At 36.8% G+C, this 22059-nt stretch overlaps 5 protein-coding genes across 5 annotated transcripts; 4 read left to right on the forward strand and 1 right to left on the reverse strand.

Annotated features, from left to right (window-relative positions):
- Nucleotides 1–185: 185 nt before the first annotated feature.
- On the forward strand, nt 186–1742 carry CBG20742 (the record flags this gene model as incomplete). The annotated part of the gene is made up of 5 exons (XM_045242694.1): nt 186–270; nt 319–412; nt 1329–1437; nt 1483–1581; nt 1626–1742. 5 exons carry the CDS (start codon nt 186–188, stop codon nt 1740–1742), a joined length of 504 nt encoding a protein of 167 aa, XP_045097123.1.
- Nucleotides 1743–3373: 1631 nt separating this feature from the next.
- On the forward strand, nt 3374–5000 carry CBG20743 (the record flags this gene model as incomplete). The annotated part of the gene is made up of 5 exons (XM_002631521.1): nt 3374–3526; nt 3576–3722; nt 3770–4563; nt 4651–4884; nt 4937–5000. The coding sequence occupies 5 exons, from the start codon at nt 3374–3376 to the stop codon at nt 4998–5000; spliced, it is 1392 nt and encodes a 463-aa protein (XP_002631567.1).
- A 3295-nt stretch (nt 5001–8295) lies between these two features.
- Cbr-zip-3 lies at nt 8296–14395 on the forward strand (the record flags this gene model as incomplete). The annotated part of the gene is made up of 5 exons (XM_045242695.1): nt 8296–8386; nt 12466–12575; nt 12942–13161; nt 13907–14040; nt 14090–14395. 5 exons carry the CDS (start codon nt 8296–8298, stop codon nt 14393–14395), a joined length of 861 nt encoding a protein of 286 aa, XP_045097124.1.
- A 195-nt stretch (nt 14396–14590) lies between these two features.
- On the reverse strand, nt 14591–16806 carry Cbr-sre-44 (the record flags this gene model as incomplete). Its single annotated transcript, XM_002631523.2, has 4 exons — nt 14591–14783; nt 15025–15281; nt 15553–15890; nt 16512–16806. The coding sequence occupies 4 exons, from the start codon at nt 16804–16806 to the stop codon at nt 14591–14593; spliced, it is 1083 nt and encodes a 360-aa protein (XP_002631569.2).
- An 864-nt stretch (nt 16807–17670) lies between these two features.
- Nucleotides 17671–20048, forward strand: CBG20746 (the record flags this gene model as incomplete). The annotated part of the gene is made up of 5 exons (XM_002631524.1): nt 17671–17814; nt 18929–19075; nt 19120–19492; nt 19540–19697; nt 19941–20048. 5 exons carry the CDS (start codon nt 17671–17673, stop codon nt 20046–20048), a joined length of 930 nt encoding a protein of 309 aa, XP_002631570.1.
- Nucleotides 20049–22059: the final 2011 nt, after the last annotated feature.

Here is a 22059-nt window from a genome sequence, read left to right on the forward strand (position 1 = left end):
TTTTTTGTTCTTTTCCTAAAATGCAATAATATTGGAAGCAAAAAAAGAAGAGCATCAAAAATTGTTTGAAATGCAAAATATGGAAAACAGATTCCCATTACTTTTGATGGGAAATCATAATCGTTCACAGAATACAAAACGAAAGCGAACAGTTGAGAATAATATCAGATACTTCTCCCTTTATCATGCCGAAGTATCGAATTGTATTCCTTCTATTGTTGGTTCTTCTGATGAATTCAGAAGCAGCTGACTTGCTGACGTGTACCTCGAGTGAGAAATATAAGGTGCGAGATTAATTACCAAAATCAAAAGTTTTAGAAGAGGAGCCGATTCTGGTCAGTGGGTCCATCAACAAGGCGTTCTCAATGCAAATCACGGATAAGGTCAAAAATTGTAACGGGTACTGTGTGAGGTGAGACTCAAGGAGAATATGGTATTTACAATGAACCATGTATTAAAAGTTTTAGTAGAAGGACCCCTCTAATAGAATGGCCCTCCGAGAGTGGTTTTTGGAAAAATAGAATGACCCTTTTTCAAAAAGTGTTGTTTGGAATCAAAAATTTCAGCACGTTTTCAGTGAAAACTATTCTGGAAAAATAGAAGGACGTGCTATTCTAATAAAGGTTTCACGGTACTCTTATACATATAAGCCCACCCAAACCGTCAACTTTGAGCTCAATTATCATGATTCCTGTGAATGACATCAAAATTTTGTCAACTGATAAAATATTGTTAATATTGTGATAAATAATTTATCAGTTTTTAAAATGTTGATATCATTAGCAGGAGCCGAGATTAATTGGCACAAAATTGAAAGTTAGGGGGGAGGTGGCGCTTTCGGTTCCATTTTTTGGCATTCTTCATACAATCAGCGCAAAAATAGGGCTCCATTTTTGTAGTGGGCAACTTTTTTGAAACTTTTCTAAATTTTGTGACATGCGCCTTCAAATAGTACAGTTTTAAACGGGCAAATCTGAAAACCAAAAATCCTACAAGAAATTTGTAAACTACAAAATTTTTTTAAATTTAATTTTTTCCTTATCTTCAGGCGATTGTCCTTATCTTCAGGCGATTGAAAGTGTCACCATCTTCAAATCATAGTTGCAACGGGCCGGGCCGGGCCCGGCCCGGTCGGCTTCTCACAGTGGAAAAATTTCCAATGAAAAATTGGGTCATTTTTTTATTTGATTATTTCAAAGGCGCTGCCCAGGCAGGTCCCCAAAACCTAGCGTCTAGAATATCAAATTTCTGAAACTCTTGTGATCAAAATCTTTCAAAATCTGACAAGTTTTACGGTTTCCAAAAACTTGTTGTATCTGAAATTCCAGCAAACTTGTCTCCTTGGATGCAACGCTAGCTGATGGAACTCAAGCTCACATCCGAAATTTCCACTTCTCATGTATTCCAATCGCCCCGAAGGCTGAGCAATTGTGTAGTGTGAGTTTGAAGACTCCAAAATTCTACCGTAACCCAGAAGTTTAGAAGATGTGCACCACTCAAATCTACAAAAACGAAAAGTCGAGCAAGACGATCGATCGAAGTGTTGGATCGCTCAAAAGAGTGTTGATCAAGGAAATCGGAGTGAGTCTTTTTCATCTCTACAAAGTCTTATTTTCTGATTCCAGGACTTTTCATTCGAGAAGGCTGAAGAGAAGACGTGCTGTTGTAAGGATGCCAGGTGCGCTCGTCGTCTCGATGCCATGATGCGTCTGAATCTCCACTCCAATTATAAAATCCACTGAAATTTCCTTCATTTGTCCTCCTGAAAAATGAAGCATGCAATTTTATAAATCTCGTTTTCCTTTTTTTTTTTTTAATAAGTTGTGCTCGCGCGACACACAACCACCATACGAGAAAAAGAAAATAAAGGTTTCGTTTTGTTTCTCACGAAATCTCTGCGTATCCATCGTTTCACACATTCTCTCGCTCGCTTTTTCTTTGGAGCTTTGAAATGAGCGAAAATAAGGAGGTGGGAGTGAGGGTGAGAAGGGGAGCAGCGTGTATTGGTTGTCATGGAGATGCCATATCAAAAGCGATAACGCTTTTTGTGTTTATGTGAATATGTGAGTGTGTGTAGCCATGGCTATCGTGGACGACAACACCACATTCCTCCCTTTTGCTCTTTTTCAACAATTTGTATAGCCGAAGAGTTTCCCATTTAGGCGTTTTGATAGAGATTCTGATTCAAATTCCCAAGTGGCCGGCCTTATTAGAGAATTCTTCTAAATACGATTTTCTGGATTCAAGTCATAGTTGATGGCTTATAAGTTTGTGATACAAAGTGTTGAAATTATACTGCTCGTCAAATTCTGTGCAAAATTTCCGAACTAAAATTTAAAAAATTGTGAATTTTGTCGTTTTTGTTTCTGAGAAAATTTGAATATCTTTGAAAAAAAAACCATTTTTTTCTAAAAGCCCTAGAAATTACGACGAAATGCACAAAATTCGAAATTCTGGTTTGTTGGGGTCTCAAAGAGAATTTTATTTCAAAAATTTCACAATTTTTTGAATTTTCGCGCCTAGACTTGAGAATTCAAACTGCTTGAAATTTTTGATATAAAAGAGTTTTATCTATTCACATATTTTCCACATAGTCGCGCATAATTACCCGTACTAACGTTTGAACTAGCATAAAATCTGAGAAAAGCGTTGTACGATGCTTATTTTTGGAGTTCGAAAATTCAAAAACTTCATCAGTAAACTGGTCAAGTTTCAAATTTTTTGATCAACTTTGAGCTGAGTTATCGATTCTCAAAGTTGCTTCATCTCATGAAAATCACAACGGTTCATCTTTTTACAATCATAACAATACCTAGACTTGAGGAATTGCTTTGAAAAATTCAGTAACTTTGAATCAAACGTAAAATTAAATTTCTACTAGTTTTCGTGTTCCAAGATACCAATGTCTGAAAATATACCCGTTTTACCAGTCCGGGTATCGTAAAACCTGTAATAGAAGTGTCCCGCACACTATCAAGTTTGAGCTCAAATATCTTGGCTGCTATAAAAGATATCAAAAATGTATCAACTGATAAAATTTCTGTGACGTTATGCTGAAATCAGGTGACACCTTTTTCATATCTTCGACAGGAAACGAGATAAATTGGCTCAAAGTTAAATACCCGGGGGCCCTTCTATTACAGGTTTTACAGTAATTTTGCGCCCCTTACAAGCTCTGGAAACCAAAAATCCCTGATACATAGTTTTTGTTTTTACTCTTTTTTTTCTCCCAAACACTTTCTTCTGATCATGACGCTATTGTTTTGATTTTTTGGAATCCAGTTCCAACCTTTAACTTCTTCCAAACCTAACATCACTTTTCAGGTGGAAACATTCTTGCTCTATATTTGTGTGATTTGTGATTTCTGCAACTATGCCAACTCCATCGACTAAAAAGAAGACAAAGAAAATCGCCGAAGATCCGCTATCGTCATCTGGAGTCTCTTCACTGTCTGGAATCTCTTCTTACAATATAAGAAAGATTTCAATTTACAAAAATGGCGATCGCTTTCATAGAGGAGTTAAAGTAGGTTTCAAATTTGGACTCTGCATTTTTCTATTGTTTAATTTTTTAGTTTGTGATTAATCCGCGAGTTGTCAAAGATATGGAACCATTGCTGAACCAAATCAATGATCGCATTGAACTCTCCCATGGAGCCAAGAAGTTATACACAACGGATGGAAAAGTGGTTGGTTCAATAAAAGAGTTGGAAGATGGGAAGGTGAACTATCACATGCCCTCTCTTTCAATTTCCTGTCAATTTTCCAGATTTATGTGGCCGCTTCCGCTCAATTCATTCCAATGAGATATGGGGAGTTTACTGAAAAGGTGTGGAAACCACCGAGCAGGAAACATAGTCCAATTATGAGTTCTGATCGAATCAAGACTGCAAGAACGCGTAGTCAGGATCCGAGTAAACGAAGACAACCACAGAACTCCGGAAACGCTGGATCCACTACTGGTTCTGGAGTTCAGAGGAGTCGTTCAGTGAGAACTTTGGCAGAGGATCGCAAGTCTAGACGAGACATCTCTCATCCGAAAGCCAATGGATCTAATGCTCCAATCCCCAAAAAGTTCGACCAACCACGTCCAAAGGCTCCAGCTCCTAAACAATTCATTCCAAAACCTAGAAAAACACTGCCTCCGTCGACTACAACCACCAAAAAACCACCGACACCAAAGAGAAAGATCTCGAAGAAAGTGCTCGGAGCAGCGGCTGGAGTGGGTGTTACAGTGGTCGGAGCAGCTGCTCTTGGAGCCGTCGCTGCGGCATCGAAAAAGGCGAAACCAACCACTCCGAAACCAAAACCAATTCCAACAGCAGTTTCGGATATATCAACTGCTTCATCAGTAATGCCAGTTCCAAATGTCGAGTCATCTGGAGCAGCTGAGATTTTGGAATTCCCAGAGGAAGAGAAGAAAATCGATATGGCCATGATCCATCGTACTCCAACTCCTCCTCAGATTCCATCTAGAGCAGCGTCGGCGAAGTCGATAAAGAAACCAGAGACACCGGCAGAAGACAGGTCAGCAAAGATCTTGGAGGCTAAGAGTGTATCACAGTATGTTTAAGTAGAATAGTAGTCAGTAGAAGTAGCATTTGTAGTTTGTAGTTTGTAGTTTGTGGGTCCAACTTGTTGAGTTTTCAGACAACCAACGCCAGAAGAGAGTTCAGAAGAAGACGACGAAGGAAACGAGGATGATGAAGATGATGATGTTGAGGACGATGAAGAAGAAGCTGGATCAGAAGAAGTTGAGGAGCCATCGGATGAGGAAGAAGAGGAGGATGACGAGGAAGAAGACGAAGAGGATGAAGAGGAAGAGGAAGAGGAAGAATCCAGATTAGGAACTCCAGCCTCCAGACCGTCGTCGTCAGCTCTCTCGTAACTTCTATCCATTCATGTAAAATCTAAATTAAAACCGGTCGATTTTCAGATCCGCTGGATCCCAAGCCGATGATAAGGATAAGCATGACAAGGATGAAGATACCAAAAAGTGATAAAATACTGTGATGACATTGTTCTCTCTCCCATATACCCCCAAGTTGATAACTCCATACTTCAAAACTAAAGTTGCCAAAATGCTTTTTTCTCATGTCCTCATCAATTTTTCGAATAAACATTGACTAGAAACTTATTCTGCAAACTGTTTTTTCAGTGGGTTTTAATGACTTTTCTGCTGGAAGAAAAATGGAATTTCATCTTTGATTGGAGACTATTGTCTTATCAGCATTTTTGAGGGATTACTGTAGAAAATTGTCTAAAAATCACGTAATTTTTAGTAAGGGAGCAAAGTTCAAGGAGCGAAGTTGCCTGTGATTTTCAGGTGGTGAATGGAAATGATTGAGTGGCATTGAAACTCTGAAAACGGAGACATTTGAACTTGAAGTGATATAAAAGCCAAATTTTGACCTAAAAGAAGCTAATTTTTTTCGAAAAGTTGATTTTTTTGGACTCAAAAAGCGAAAGAAGATTTTAGCCTAAAAGTCAAATTTAAGTCTGGAGAAGCAAAATTCTGACCTGAAAAGTCTAGTTTTGGCTTTGGAACGTCTTTTTTCGTTCTACAAACGCCTAGTTTAAACCCATAAAGGCCTATTTTTGGCCTAAAAAAATTAATTTTGGCTAGAAAAAGTCCTATTTTTTGACCAAAAAAGCTTATTTTGTACTCGAAAAAGACTAATTTAAGCACAAAGTGCCTGTTTTTAGAGTAAAAAAGCTTAACTTTAGCCTCAAAAAAATCTTAATTTTGGCTCGAAATAAAATTTAGCTCTGAATAAGTCTGTGTTTGGCTTAAAAAGCATAATTTTAGACGGGAAACCGTACTTTGTGTTAACTTAAAAACACAAAATCTGAATTCTAAAATTCTTTTGACGCCTTTTGCTGGTCTTTGCGCACTTTTGGACAATAGAAACCGGTCTGTATCAGTTCATCAATACATATGTCATATTATCACTTTTCTAATTTTTTTTTCTGATTTATTGAAAGTAATCACTTTTACTTTCATTAGTAACAATTTCAAAGTAGAAATAAGTGCCAAAACTTTTTTTTCTTTTTTTTTTCATTCATTCACTTGACCCTCTCCATGAAGTGTAAGGATGCGATAGTGATGCAAAATCACCAAAACACAATCTGCTTCTCTAATTCTCTCTCTTTTGGGTTCATTCTGTTTCAATGGAAAGATATCAGATCAAACAATCATCTGTTTTGTCTGGTTTCTTTTTTCCAATACTCCAAAAAGTTCGAAACAAACTTATTGGAAACAAAAAAAAATTAGAAACCAAAACATAATCCGATTATCATCAATCAGAAAAGTCACGAACAACAACTATTGATTACTTCTGAAGACAACACAAAAAAGTGTAGTCAATATGATTTTCTACCTATTTTGCATTTTGTGCTCAAACTGTGATTGATTGATTGACTTCAACGTCAATAAATAATCCTCTTTTTTGGTTTCTTATCAGCTTTCGAATCCCCACTGATTTTCACTGAATTTTCCAAACCCTCCTGTGCTAGGAGCCATATTAGTTGATAAGACCTTCATCACTCTCCGACTGTGTCACACTTTTCCCCGTGTCTCGAAATGAGCCGAATTTTATTTATTGCCAATTAACTTGATTTTTAGAATTGTTACTGAAAGTTAGTGTTTTCAGGGTAAATTATTTTGGATCATGTCGATCAGCTGGCTGCATTTTTGATAGAAAGGGAAGTTGAAAGAGAAAGGTATGGAGTACGGTATTGATGATTACGGTAGTTTTTAGAAAGGGGGAAGAAATCCTTGACGAGGAAAGTTGAAGTTTTGTTAGGAAGGGAAAGAGATGCCTAGAAAATAGCGGATTGTAACCTATTGGCCAAACTAAAAAGTGTCAATTTGAAGAAGCAAATTCTGACGTCATATTTTTTAGAACTTTCTGATTCAATTATATTTCAACTACCCTAAAACCTGTATTAGGAGGGCCGGCTTTTTTGTAGGTATTCTAGGTTGACACTCCAATTAGAGGGGCCCTTCAATTAGAGGACCCTCCTTCATTTTTCCTGAAGTCGCAGAGTACAACACTTATAATAGAAGGAAATATTTTCTCGGTGAAATTTTTTGTTTTTTTTTTAAGTTGCCGTAAAACCTGTATAAGAAAGGCCCCTTTAAAAGTAGGGTCCCCTCTAATAGAAGAGCTCTCTTCAAACTGTGTTATCCAAAATTAAAAATTTCAGTATGTTTTCAGTGAAAAAATTTCTGAAAATTCCACAATTTCATAGAAATTTGTTTGGAAAATATATCAAATTCAAAAACTTGCTCAAATTTTGGTGAAATCGAAATATTTTCAATAATTTTGAGCGCGACTTTACTGAATTTTTGCTGAAAAAGTTACTGGAAAAAATAGAAGGGCCCCTGTAATAGACGGGCCCTCTGGACGTGCCTTGAAACAATAGAAGGGCCGGCCTTTCTAATACAGGTTTTACCGTAACCACACTAATTGATATGTCGCTAACAGTAATTCAGCAAAAGAGTACTTTAATTATAGGGGGTACTTTGAATAGAGGAACCCTTCAATTACGGGAAGCATTTCTATTTGTCGCGGGGAATCTAGGGAGGCACTTCAATTAGGGGGACCCTTTTAATACAGGTTTTAAGGTATCTAGGTCACAGAAAAATTGTACGAACATCTGCTTTAAAATGTGCTCTCTTTGAATTGTGAGCACAAAAAATGCTGTTCCTTAGAACTTTGTCAATAGAGCGCGTTGTCACCACCTCCGCCTATCGAAAAACAACTAGTAGGTCAAAAGTTCATAGTGCGCTCCACTGAATGCGTATGACCGAACTGTATTATGTAGGAAAGAGAGTAATGTCCTGTTGTTATCAAGAGCAAGAGCACAACTGACGATACACACAGACAATCTTTTTCCTCCAACACACTATTCCCCACTCTTTCGGTCCAAAATTTCTAATCAGTACCTAACCATCGAAATGCTTCGTTTCTCTCTACTTCAGACCTTTTTTTTCTGCTTCTTATGTCTTCCTTTTTTTCTTGGAATATCACATCATTTTTATGATGACCATGTCTTGTTAGTGATAGCTGATTATACCATATTTCATTCAGAAAAAGTTATCATTTCGGTTCATTGACCACTACAATTGTATTTTTGTTTGTTTTGAGTGCAGCCGCGGTTACCGTAACTCACTATCAAAATTTTCATGAAAAGTCAGTACAGTTTCGAAACGTTAGAATCATTTCAGTGTACAACTTTTTCGAGTTTTCCGAACCCATAAAATTATTCTTTTTCAGTAAATAAATCGAAATGCAGCCCTCGTACGATGCGGATGACTTCATGCGTCGTGGATTCTTTGGATCCATAATCGGATTCCGAAAACGATCATCCAGCAAACCAGGTGAGCTTTTTTTTGCAAAACCAAAGTCACTTATCATTTATCATATTCCATCAATTTATCACCCGATTTGATTGATTTCTGCAGCTATCACCAACCGATTTTCAGTGTTCTTTGCACGTAATTCTAGGTAGTTGATGTTTTATTCAAAAATGAACATATTGGTATCTGGGATTATAAACTCAGAAAAAAACCGCAACAGTTGTGCATCACTTGCGCAACAGGCGCCCGTCGACCCTGAAAATGTTGCGCAAATGCTGTGGAACTGTAGGGGAAAAGTGTTACAGATGCTGCGCAAGTGCTGTATCGTACCTAGCGGCGGCCGCGCGGATCCTCGCTTTTTACTATTTTTATCTGATAAAGAACGACTTTGGTACAATTTAATATCACAATATTTATTAAGACAACAATTATTTACATTTAAAAATATAACAAAAAATTAGAAATTAATATATTTTCGAGGAGTCCTGTCGAGCACAATTCAAAAATTTGGTAAATTTCGTTGATGGGCGTGTGTCGTAGTCTTCATAGATGGAACGCAATCTGAAATTTAGCTAATTCAAAAGATGTAGGAGACTACAAAAATTTTTGTAAGAAATTACATAAGAAAAGAAAAAAACATAACGTACCTCTTTACTTTTTTTCTCCTGATTTTTCGTCCGACTTCTAACCATGAATCTGCTGAACTCGCCTTCAGACAACTTTCGAATCAGGGGAGCACTGAAATTTCTATTACGATTGAAAAATTGGAAAAATATTACAAAATTTACCTAAGTTATTGGTCCCAATTCGTTCACTCAAAGTCGAGAGGGTTGTCGCACAGCGAATTCGGCGCATTTGCTCGAAGCTCTGAATCATAAAATAGCTTACTAATAAACGAGAACGCTGTCAAAAACATGAAAACGAATCGAAATAGGACCGAAAATAATTTCGAAAATCAAAAATAAAATTCTGCTAAACCGGGCGCAGTATGGGATTCGGAGTGTCGTTGTGCTGCTAAGTTGCTGCATACCTGTAGGAGAACGCACAGATGCTGTGCAACTGCTGCGGGCGCGAACTCCTCTACAGCTGAGCGAGGGTGAACGGTATACATATGCTGGTTCAGTGCTGTATCATTGTTGCACTCCAACAATTTGCTCAACTTGCTGCATAACTGTAGCGATAACTGTTGTCAGTGGTGCAAATGATGCACAACTGTTGCGGTTTTTTGCTGAGAATATAGAAACTTGAAAAAAATCAATTTGAATTTTGCAAAATATTGGAAAAAAACCCTCCCTTTTTGTTCATGCTGTGACAACGATAAGCCGTATTTCCTGCAATAGAATCCCGCCCAAACCGTCAATTCGGAGTTTAATCATCTCTATTCCTGTGGAAGATATAGTAAATTTTGTAACTGATAAAATATTTTTCATAATATATTCAATGTTGACAGCGGATCCTCAGTCAGTCGAGACCGATCCTACGTCCTAACCCGAGAGTGTCTGCAACCTGAAATGACCCCCAATTCCCCCCAAATGTGTAAGATAAGCGGTGCAAAGGAAATAACAGTACACAAAGTATTCAAATCCAAGTTTATTAACGGAAGGGGATTTGAATAAACGGCAAAGACAACGGAATTGGGAAAAGAAAGCAAGAACAGAAAAGAAGTAAAGGTGTAGGGCTAAAACCTCCTGGGAGCTACCGGAGGAAACCTTGCTGCCTTCTAAAACTGGTGCTAACAAACCAAAACGATGCCAAACGTAGAAAACTAGCTGAAAGGCTAAAAAGGGTTAAACGGGACCGCATAGCGGTCAGCTCTTGGTGAGATTCGAACACTCGCTTTGCCGCAGCGAAGACTGAGTAACGACGGGCGGCGGACGCCAGTGCCGAGTGGCGCGGCGCGGCCGCTGCGACGCGGTCGTTGGCGCGTATTCAAATAATATTAATATTATTTGAGTGAAGCAATGCACTTGAAATTAGAAAACGAAGAGAGATAAGAAGAGGAACGAACATGACCCGATTAAAGCGGATAATCCAGAGGGATTTTATGGGGAAAATCGGGAGACTCTGGGTTATCTCGCTTTCAGGTTGTATTGTTCCCAGACAATGGGAAAAATTGTCAACATTCAATGTTTTGTTAGTTGACACTTTTTTATATCACTTACAGGAATTGAGATAATGGAACTCTAAGTTTACGGTTTGGGTGGGTTTCTGTTGCAGGAAAGACGATAACTGATTTATTTTCTTTGTTCATGCTAGAGTAAAATTGATAAGAAGCTGTCAGAAACCTTAATGGGACAGGATACTGTAATTCATTGCCTTCAATACCAAACGAAAATATGTTCAGTTTTGATTGTTTAGTAAACAACTGATTTTGAGTTCTAGAACTTTGAGTTCTAATGGATTTTGGAGATTTTCGTTCAGTCTGAAGTTCTTTATGAATAATCGTTGACTACTTTTTGATATCTTTCCCAGGGACCAAGATAACTTGGCTCAAAGAAAAAAAAATTACAAAAAAGTTGAAATCTTTTGAATTAATCATTATTAAAAGTTTGTCAGCTGAGCCCTGCTTTGTTTTCCTTGAAAACAAATTGTCTTCCGTTATTTATAATAATTTCAATCTAAAATGTTTCCTAGGAAGCTACAGTAATCCAACCATTTGTATCATTATTACTTCAAATACTCCTCCCATCCACCTAAATTCATTTTTTCTTGTTCCACCCTTCCTTTAGTTTCTTTTCCTATTCATTTATCCAAATTCGAAATCTGTGTCTTATTCTTTCTCGTCTTCTTCTTACCTTTTACGTCATCTGTTCTATTCAAAAACTATCTTTACGTTTTTTTTTTGTAGAGTGACCATCGAGAATAAGAAGAAAAGAGAATCGTCCTTGGCGGTCTTTCTTTTCACAAATTTTGTATCTGACTTCGAACGGTTCGGTACTAATTGAATGCAAAATTTTTGGTTTTAAAGGGCATTCAATTAGTTTTCTACAGCTTCAAAACTGAAGGATCGTAAAAGTTCATAATAGAATATTGGATTCTCGAACCTTGACCAATTTCCATGAGCAAAACGAATGCAACGGATTCCAACCCGATTAATTAAAATTTTTTTAAGGAGCGGGGACGGTAGATTTATTTGGATGTTTTTTGAAGTTAGGGTATGCATTCTGGCGTAACTACAGTGACGAACGTTAGTGAGTGTCACTCTATACTTTTGTTCATAACTTCGCTCAAACTTGTCCGATCATTGAAAACTTTTTTGTTAAATGTAGCTGGGTATTCAGCAAAACGTTGTATAAATGTTTTAAAACTCAATCACTTTTTGTGTTTTCTGAATCTTCACAGACGTGGCGATAACTCCAGATGAAAAAAAAATTCCGTCAGATTTTTTTAAAGATTGGCTTTGTAATGAGAAATGTTCGGTGTAGATCGAATATATACAGAGAAAAATTTGAAGCGGTTTGGAACACTTTCTGTTGAGATGTGCTCACTGCAGCATAAAAGCTATGACTCTGAAGTTTGGCTATAACTCAGCTCAAAATGATCCGAATTTGCTCAAATTTTGAGAAAATGTGTGTCTTACAAGGGAGTTACTTGAGGGAGCAGGTTTAACTTTTTTGAAATTTTGGGAGCAGATAGAAGAGCTTATGATTCCAAATCTGTTAAAAAAACAGCAAAACGCTCACGTGAGCTGAGTTATGACCTAGAAAAGTTTCCCTATGATTAAGCAATTTCTCGTGAAATTTTTTTCACGGAATAGTGTATTTCTTTTCAAACAATATATTTCAATCAGCAGTGTGCTAAAGTGGTAAAATGGCAAGTTCAGAGGAGGAAGGTTGTAGGTTCGATTCTCCCCATCCCAAAAAATTTGCAAAATTTTTTTGTTTTATTTTAAGCTGCCATAACTGGCTCTGGAATAAAATTTATCTTATTTTTATTTCATTTTCCATTGTAAACATTCTTCTGATTCCTAATTTGATATATTTTTCGAAAATTGACTAATTTGAAGCACATGTTCTTGACCAATCGAAACATACACCGTTCTGACGAAACACCGAACTTGTCCCTCTAAAAAATCATGTGCACCGTGAGGCTTGGAATAGATAGTTTACATCTGCGTCTCTTCATCTTCCACACCATTTCCCTCTTACTTTTTCTCTTTTTCGTTTCTTCGATCACTCAACACAAACAGAAAGTTATCATTCAATGCATCGCTGACACACACACACACTTACATACACCTTAGACCAAATAAATTGCATCATATTATGTTTGCTGACACCTTTGAGAGATGACTTATAAACATTTTGTTTCATTCTTGCAGAGCCACCACTTCCACCCAAATTCGTCGCGGCGCCGCCACCACCACAACCACCGGTTCATTCAACGAATTTCCAGTCTTCTAGCTCTTCTGTACTTCTTCCAGTACCTGTACCAGATCAACAACACTTTGGTGTACCCCAGAATCGAACAGAGTACGATATTTATAGAGAAATAGTGTCAGAGGCTGAGTACATCGAGCGATCGTCACCGGTAAGTTTCCCACAATTTTGAATTCTTTTGAACAAGTTTTTTTCAGACAACTCCCGATTTCTCCTGTCCCACAACTCCGCAACCATCCAATTACTACACTCCACTCCCGTTGCCACCACAACATCCACTTGTTGATCCGAATCTGTTGATGCCAACTCCTCCACAATCAGAAATGATGCATCATCCATCCCAATACCATATGGTTATGAGTCCACTCGCACCACATCCGATTCCAGTGGATCCCAATGGAATACCCCTTGGAACTCGTAAGTTATTTACCGTAAAACCTGTATTAGAAGGGCACCTTTAATACAAGGGCCCTCCGAGAGGGGCTTGGAAAAATAAGACCTTCTTCAAAATATGTTGTCTGAAATTAAACATTTCCGAGCATTTTCAGTGAAAAGATTTCCGAAAATTCCACAGCTTCATAGGAATTTGCTGAGTGAATTTTTTTGTTCAAAAACTAGCTTAAATTTTTGTGAAATCGGGAGATTTTCATGAAGTTTGAGCAAGAATTCACTGAATTTTTTGCTGAAAAATTTTGAAAAAATAAACCGGAAAAATAGAAGGGTCCCCTCTAATTGAAGGGCCTCTATAATAGAAGGGCTTTCCGGAGGTATCTTAAAACAATCGAAGGGCCGGCCCTCCAAATGCAGGTTTTACGGTAGTTTGAAGAAATCTTTTTTTAAAAAATACATAAAACCTGCAATAGAAGGGCACAAACTATCAAGTTTGAGACAATTCATCTCAGTTCCCGTCAAAGATGTAAAAACATTGTTAACTAATAAATTGTTCCTCATATTATCCCAAAAATGTTATCAGTTGACAAAATTTTTGATATATTTCACAGGAAACAAGATAATTGAGCTCAAAGTTGACGGTCTGTGTGGGCTTCCATTAGAGGGAATACGGTAGGTCAAACCGTTTTCCAACGAAACCGTATTATACATAGCTATAAAATTAGATGAAATTTTAGAAACTAAGTCTTCAACTTTCAAAAAAAAGTTTTAGAATGTCCAATGGCTCCACCACCATATTCTTCATTTGCTCCACAATCTTCATCTGGAATGCAACAACCACCATCCATTCCACAAATGGCCAACATTCCATTCGACGTGAAGAAAGAAATTCACGAGCATTTGGTGGTAAGCTCCTTCAATATTTCTTTATATCTGAAAAAACTGAAGTTTTCAGTTGAACAACGGAAAACAGCAAATGTCGATTGAAGACATCGTGAAACTCGTTGTCGTTGCCCTCAAAGATTCTCAAATCGAAGAAGGAAAAGAGGAAGAAGAGACACCTGAAGAGATCCTCCGACGAAAGAGGATTCAGAATAATTTGGCAGCCGCCAGATATCGTAAGAGACAACGCGAGGCTCGCGAGAGTGCTGAGCAAGAGCTGGGTGATCTTACGAAGAGGAACGATGAGCTCCGCGAGCAAGTTTATAGAATGGAGAGAGAGATCAGCCAACTGAAGCAGGCTGTTCTTGGAAGACAGTAATCAGTTAACCTAATAGAGTTTCGAATATATATGATGTGCCAAACTTTGTCCCCGTGACGGTCTATTCCACACCTACATTTCACTTCCAATTCGCTCAGTTTATATTTTGTAATTTTGTTTTTTGTATGTACAAATTCGGTGATTATGTTTTTTTTGTAATTCCAAAATGAACTTTATTTTTTATTCTAATAACAACTAAATCCAAGAAGCATTCAACTGTTTAAAATATTGATCAGTTTCCTTTTGACACTCGACATCTCTTCCTGGTAATACCATAGTTACCGTAGTCTTGTGGTCTGGAGAAATTTTCAACGTAAGCTTAAAAAACTTGAAGTTTTTCCAAGATGTGACGGAATAGATTAACGTAGGACCAATGAGCAATGGACCTCTGAAATGGAGAGAGTAAAAAGAATACCGTAAAACCTGTGATAGAATGGTTCCCTAATTTGGTGCCAATTTATCTCGGTACATGTCAAAGATAAGAAAAAGTTGCCCACAGATAAATTTTTCATCATAATATAAGCAACATTTTATCAGTTGACAAAAATATTATATCTTTCACAGGAAACGAGATTATTGACTCAAAGTTGAGTGGGCTTCTACTACGGAAAATAGGAAATTAAACTCACAAACTTAAGGATGCCTCAAATAGGAAGTTAATGGAAGTTGCATAATCGGGAAGAATTCCAAAATATATAAAAATCGCACTTGTACAGGACACCAAAATCATACCGATTCCAGCAAAAATCACTTTTCTAATCATCGCAAAACATCTGACATTTTCTTTTGCTTGATACCTCGCCGCTAGAGTATAAGTATTGGGATTTGAAAAGTTTTCTATGTTTTTTGTCACTTTTTGGTTGTAGTTTTCAGTTACAGCAAATATCTGAAACTTTTGGGTTTTTGCCATATTCAAAGTAATTATCATTTCCCGTAAAACCTCTGATAGAAGGGCTCCCACACTGTCAAGTTTGAGCTAATTTTTCTTGGCTCATATGCGAGATATCAAAAATGTGTCAACCGACAAAACACTTCTAATAATAAGACAAACAATTTGTCAGTTGACACATTTTTTATATCTTCGGGAAGAAACGAGAAAAATTGGCCTAATGTTGAAAGTCAGGGGCCCTTCTATTACAGGTTTTACGGTAACTCACCACAGATGATAAAACATTTGGAATAAGTGCCAAAATGATCATATAAACAAGATTTGGGAGAACGAGAAAGAAATGCAAAATTGTACTGATTAAACTGATAAGTTGATGACTAGCTATCAAAATCACAACTAGATAAATTCTCGGTTTTTTTTCATAATCCGTCAGAAAATAACATGCGAAAGTTCGTTCGACTGCTAGTGTGAATCCAGTCATTCCCATTGATAAAATGTAGTGAAATTTCAGAAAAGCTCCGAGAAAAAATACATTATAAATACTGGAAACACGAACCATTCCAGATTCATCATCGGTCCATCCTTGTTGAACTGTTGTGTTGGAATCTGAAATAATGTTATGATGCCATTTTGAAATTACAAAAATTTTAGATCTTTAAATGACCAAACTATGGATAATTTTTCAAAAAAGCGATAAATTAATGAAGCTGTCAGGATTCCTGTCACAGGAAGTACACATTCGTGAAGGTACTTTTTGTGCACCTGCCGTTTAATGATGTGTGATTTTGAAAAATGCATCGGGGAATTTAATAATCGATTGAGTAAACACGAATTAGAACAATAGCAAGAAATTAACTAGGTCAAGGAAACTTTGTTTAGAAAAAAAAGCAAGCACATTTATAGGGACTGTAAAATGGTTTCTGAATGTTTTTGAGTATTTTTCAAGTTGCTAATGTTTACTGATTTTATCAAACCATTGAAAATATTTCCAGACTTTCAGAAAACCATTAAATGTACATCAAACAATTGTATACACTCATTGAATGATAATTCTCAAAGATATCAAAGATGTGTCAACTGATAGAACACTTCTGATATTATGATAATCACTTTATCAGTTTACAACTTTTTTGTAACTTTGACAGGAATTGAGATAAATTGGCTCAAAGTTGAAAGCTAGGGTGCTCGTCTATTACAGGTTCCCCCAAAATACCCAGAAATCCATACCTCCAAGTGTCCAATACCCAGTTTCATAAGGTAGAATCATCAAACTACCGAGCATAGTTTCAAACCATTGAACAGAACAACTAAAAATCAAACAGGTCAAATTCCAATGGAAAACTCGAATTTTCAGACAAACATAAGCGCATTTCACAACATAGTAGATAATTATAATGTGCAGAATTGCGTAAACCAGAAGATACGAATTCATTGGAAAACTTCGAAGACGATGATCATGAAGAATAGTAGTAGGAGTGACGATTCGATAATTATTTGTTAAATTCCCAATTCGGAAAATCATTTGAAACAGAAAAGACGGATGAAATAATTTTTAGGAATATTTAGAGAGATCAACAAGTTTCACCTGTTTTCGAATATGAGACAACGGAGGTGGACTGACAATTTTCATTGGAAAATAAATTATAACTTTTTTTATGCTTCTTGCTGCTGGTGTTGGGTGTCTTAATGATAAATTTAGGCATTTCAAAGGGGATAATTTGATGATTTTTTGGAGCATAGATACCATCGTCATCTGATGTAATCACAAGAGACTGTACTATAAATTTCTAATTGTAAGGAAAAAAAAACTAATTTCATCTGTACGAAGTCTAGATGTGATTAATGGAAATAACACAAACTCCAAAATAGTTTGGAAGGATTTGTGATTTCTGGTAATTCTGAAAAGGTTTATGTCGAAATACGATGATATTACTGAATAATTGGGAAACCATCAAATAAAAAAAAATCAAGTTTTGGCTCCAGCCGATTATTGTTGTCCTTATAATTAGAGTTTTTTTTCGAAAATTTTAAAATTCTAGAAATCAGAAATTTCAAGTTTTTTTTGAATTTTAGAATTTCTGACATTCCAAGAACTTCTCAAGCGCCAAAAAATCTAAAGCTTTTTTGAAGACCTATTTCATTATATTTCATACTATTTTGAAACTCCGAACACTTTGGCTCTGATGTTTCTCTGCTCATCCTACTATTCCAATGCTCCCTTCACCCATTCAAAGCATCTTCGTCTCGTCCTGCCATTCAAAAAACGGAATATACGATGTCCCGTCTGGTTGCGTAGCACCGCCCGAATGGTTTCTATGGACCACTCACATGCTCTCCCATCCCGAGTTTCCATTCTTCTTTGTTTCGTATACTTTTTTGATCGAAAATGTCGAAACAACCCAAAACGTTTCGAAGTCGATCTTCGGATCATGTACCTGTTGTTCCGACAATGGTCAGCAATTCGAATGCAGCAGGTGTCAAGAGGATTCATGTTTGGAGGAATGCAGATGTATTCTTTCCAGGGATTCAGGTTAGTTTTACATGTTTAAGAGAAAAAACTTGTAGAAAGACCAAAGATTCAAAGATGTCTAGTGTGTCATTCGGGAGTACTTGTAGTTGAAATACATATTCACAGCAAAAATTCATAGAAGGGTCCCCTGTAATAAAAGAGAAATGTGGGCTCTTTTCTAGTTTAGAGGTCCCAATAAAATTTAGAGGTCCCAAAATAAAATAGAGGTCCCAAAAAAATTAGAGGTCCCAAAAAAGTTTAGAGGTCCCAAGTAAAAAAAGAGGTCCAAAATACGAAAAACGCGCAGATGTTGGAATAATGTACTAGTATTTGAACTGTGCGAGTAGTTTGAGTTTTAGGGTCTTATAGGATGACATGACTACTCATAACAATTTTAGCTCCAATTCTCTCGCATCTTGCCGATGAACCCAATTTACATATGAGGAAAATTTGGGCAATACAGTAATCACTCCGTGATTATGCTGTCTCTCAGGCTTAGATAACTGTCAGAAATATGCATTCCTAAGCCTATTAGAAGTATAAAATATATCATAAACAATTATTTTGCTATAAGACCTCAAAACTTTAAATTCTTACACAATTCAAATTTTAGTACATCATTCCGGTATCTGTGCATTTTTAAGTTTTGGGCCACTATTTTTTCTTGGGACCACTAAACTTTTTTGGGACCTCTAATTTTTTTTTGGGACCTCTATTTTATCTTGGGACCTCTAATTTTTTTTCGGACCTCTATTCTTTTTTGGGACCTCTATTCTTTTTTGGGACCTCTAAACTACAAAAGAGCCGAAATGTGTTGTTTGAAATCAAAAATATCCGTACTTTTCAGTGAAAACTATTCCAGAAGTTTCATAATTTCACAGAAATTTCTTAAAACACAATTTTTGCTCAAAAACGGGCTCAATTATGGTAAAATTGACAGATTTTAATACGTTTTCAACAAGAATTCACCGTTTTTTTAAATGTAAAATTTTGGAAAAAATGGCTGGAAAAAAAGAACGCCCCCTGTGATATAAAAGTCCCCTTCAAAATATGTTATGTGAAATCAAAAATATCCGTACGTTTTCAGAGTTAAATATTCCGAAAACTTCACAATTTCTTATTAAAAAGTCTTGAGGTTGTGGTAAACACCCATCGTGTCCCGTCCATCGACGTTCTTCTCGATGTTGTGAGTGAAAGAATCGGATTGATAAATGGTGCCAAAAAACTCTACACCACCAGTGGTACTCTTATCAAAGATATCAATAAAATCAAAGATGGAGAGGTACGTTTCCATGAAATTCACTTTTTATGATACCTTTTTCTCAGAACTATGTGGCTTCGAGTTCTCATTTTACTCCAGCGGCTTATGGTGGACAACAACAACAACAGAAAGAAGTGAAAAAGAAGAAAAAGAAACGATCGAAGACAGTTCAAGGACGGAAATCGGATCATCTTGATCATCTGGAGCTAGGTGAAGAAGTTAAGATTCCATTGAATGAACCCATTGAGCATGAGAAAAAGAAGAAAAAGAAGAAGAAGGTGGTGAAGAAAAAAGTGGATGACCATCATCTTCATCCACATCATTTGGATCGTCGTGGATCTGATGAGACATTGACGGGAACTGCTGAAGTTGAATTGCCAAGTGAGATTGAAGATTCAGAAGAAGAGGACGAGGAGCATAGAGAGTTGAATCATAGAGGTGAGTTTTGGAATATATAGGTTTGAACGAGTTAAGTTCTTTTGCAGATTCCCCAGATCACCACCATCGTCCATCCACAAAACACAGTGTTGCTCCTTCAAGATCCGTGAGTCGCCGAGAAAGTCGTAGAGAAAGTCATGATCACGTGGACCATAAAGAAGAAGAAGTGGAGAAGAAAAAGAAAGATGAGAAGAGAAGAAAATCAGTGAGTTCTTTTTTGACCTGACTTCCATATTAGTTCTTGACCCAACCAAAAGCATTTCAGCGAGTCTGTACCATATCATAGAAAAGAAGTGTATCGTCGCTCATAAGGTACTAGCACCTAAGTGCGCTCTACTGAACTTCCACTCCCCCTTCAGAAAGTGCGCTCTACTGAACTTTGCGCTGTAGAGATAGTTCAGTAGAGCGCACTTGTCAGTTTACAACAAATCTAATTTTCAATTTTCAGGTCAGTCGTCGTAAATCTCAATCACATCCACACCATTCTGGCCAACAACCCAACTGGGGAGACTTGTCAAGTTTCACTAAAAATATTGACTCTCTTCTTCGTAATTAATATTGTGTTCTCGTTTTTTGTATCTAAACTTTAGGAATTGTAGACGATTATTGGGTTGGGATTTGATTTTTTGAAAAATAATAAATAGAATTCTCATTTATTTAATTCCTTTTTTTAGTTATCCAACTTTTCCCATCGCCTGGCGTGCTCGATGAGAAATGAGCATTTTTGGGTGTTTTCTCCACGGTAGTTCGTCTTCATCTGCCGCCTTCTTCGCATCCTAAACCTGCCAATTTGTCTTTTTGAAGAAGTGGCGAAGAGGCTCTATGGAAACACAATGATTAATGGCTCTGTGGGATGGATATATCCCATCCCCCACTAAACAGGAGAGAAGGTGTTGGTGGTTGATGTGAAGAGGAAGAAAACACATAAATGCTATTTTAATTGGCATGTTTATGTGACATTTTTCTTTTTCTGGGGCGGTGGTTGGTATGGATACGACTATAGTAGGCGGAGAATCTCGAGAAGTGGTCAGCAGAATTCGACATTTTGAGTTTTGAAATGTCAGCTTTGGATACGGAAAATATATTTGGGTTCGACAAAATTTTAGTCTCTTTTAGAAACTTTCACTGAAAGGATACTGTAGGGGTGAAGTCATACCTTTCATAGGAAACTTTTTTATCTCAAACATCCTGTGATGGTAAATATCAAAAATGTGTCATCTGAAAAAGTGATTTTAGTGTTATGATAAACAATTTATCAGTTAAAAACGTTTTCATATATTTGACCAGAACCAAGATTAATGGGTTCAAAGTTCAAAATCAGGGGGTCCTTCATTGAAGGCTATACGGTATACATAGTCTTTACGCGATATTATCATCAAGAACTCTTTTATAGAAACCAGGAATGTTCGGAATGTCGGAAATTGCGATTTTGAAAGTTTTGGAAAATCGGAATTTCGGGAAAATCCGATTTTCAAAACTTGGGGAACAATTATACTGTATAATAAAAATCTTATTTTCCCATCATAAAAGCGCCTAAAATTGATGAAAAATTAACAAGAAGACTTCGAAAATTCAAAAAGAAAATTTCATAGAACAGTAATAGATGGTCCCTCACACTTTAAAGTTTGAGCTCCGCTACTTTCATTCCTATAAGAGATATGAAAATGTGTCAACTGATAAATTATTGGGATATTTTATTAAACAATTTATGAGTTGACAACTTTTTGATATTTTTTTTGACCTGCCGTTGTCCAAAAAACACTAATTCCCAAAAAAAACCTTCGAAGTTTTCGAAATTTCAAAACAGTTCCGAACATACCCGACAGAAACATGTCGACGGAATTCTTCGAGAAACAGAGCATCCAGTCTTTTTTGAATTCATGACGTTAGAAAATTATCTGAAACTGGTATTTGTATCCTTATGCAGAACATCATAGGATGTCCCCAGATGTCTTTTTATTGCTTTTTTATCTCTACAACACTATCTCGAAACTTTTCCCATGTTGGAAATTCCCAAGTATAAGATCACCTAGGTAACTAGAATTTCGAACTAGACATTTATTTGTTGTTGTTACCAGATTCACAACCACAAATAAACACACAATTTCTCACATTTTCCCAGCAATTCGTCTCCTCTTTCTTGCCGTTTTTCCACTTCTTCCCACCCACCAGAGAGAGCTCCTCCTTTTTTTCTACCACTATAATATTAGCTCCTAATCGGTTAGCTCCGTTTTCTCCAGCAGATGTCAAACGCTCTTTTCCTCTCTCTGAATATCTCTCTTTATTTTTTCTATTTGACTTTGAAAGCATGGACGGGCCTCCAGAAGAAGAGAAATTTTAATTAGACGGGCGGTCCCATCAAGAAAAAAGTGTTTAGTTGGGAGCATTCTACAACCTGTCCAACTTTTTCTGGAAAGTTTAGCCTTTTTTAGGGATGTCGTTGACGGAAAAGCTGTCATTTACACTTAGATATATTGAGAGTCAGAAAAAGAGCAACACATCTCTAACTCTTTTTTTTGTCTATTTTAGCCCTCTCTGCCTCTCTATCTCCAGCGATTTCCGGTTTT

The sequence above is a fragment of the Caenorhabditis briggsae genome (genome assembly GCF_000004555.2).
Source record: "Caenorhabditis briggsae complete genome, chrII, whole genome shotgun sequence".
Taxonomy (NCBI): Eukaryota; Metazoa; Nematoda; class Chromadorea; order Rhabditida; family Rhabditidae; genus Caenorhabditis; species Caenorhabditis briggsae.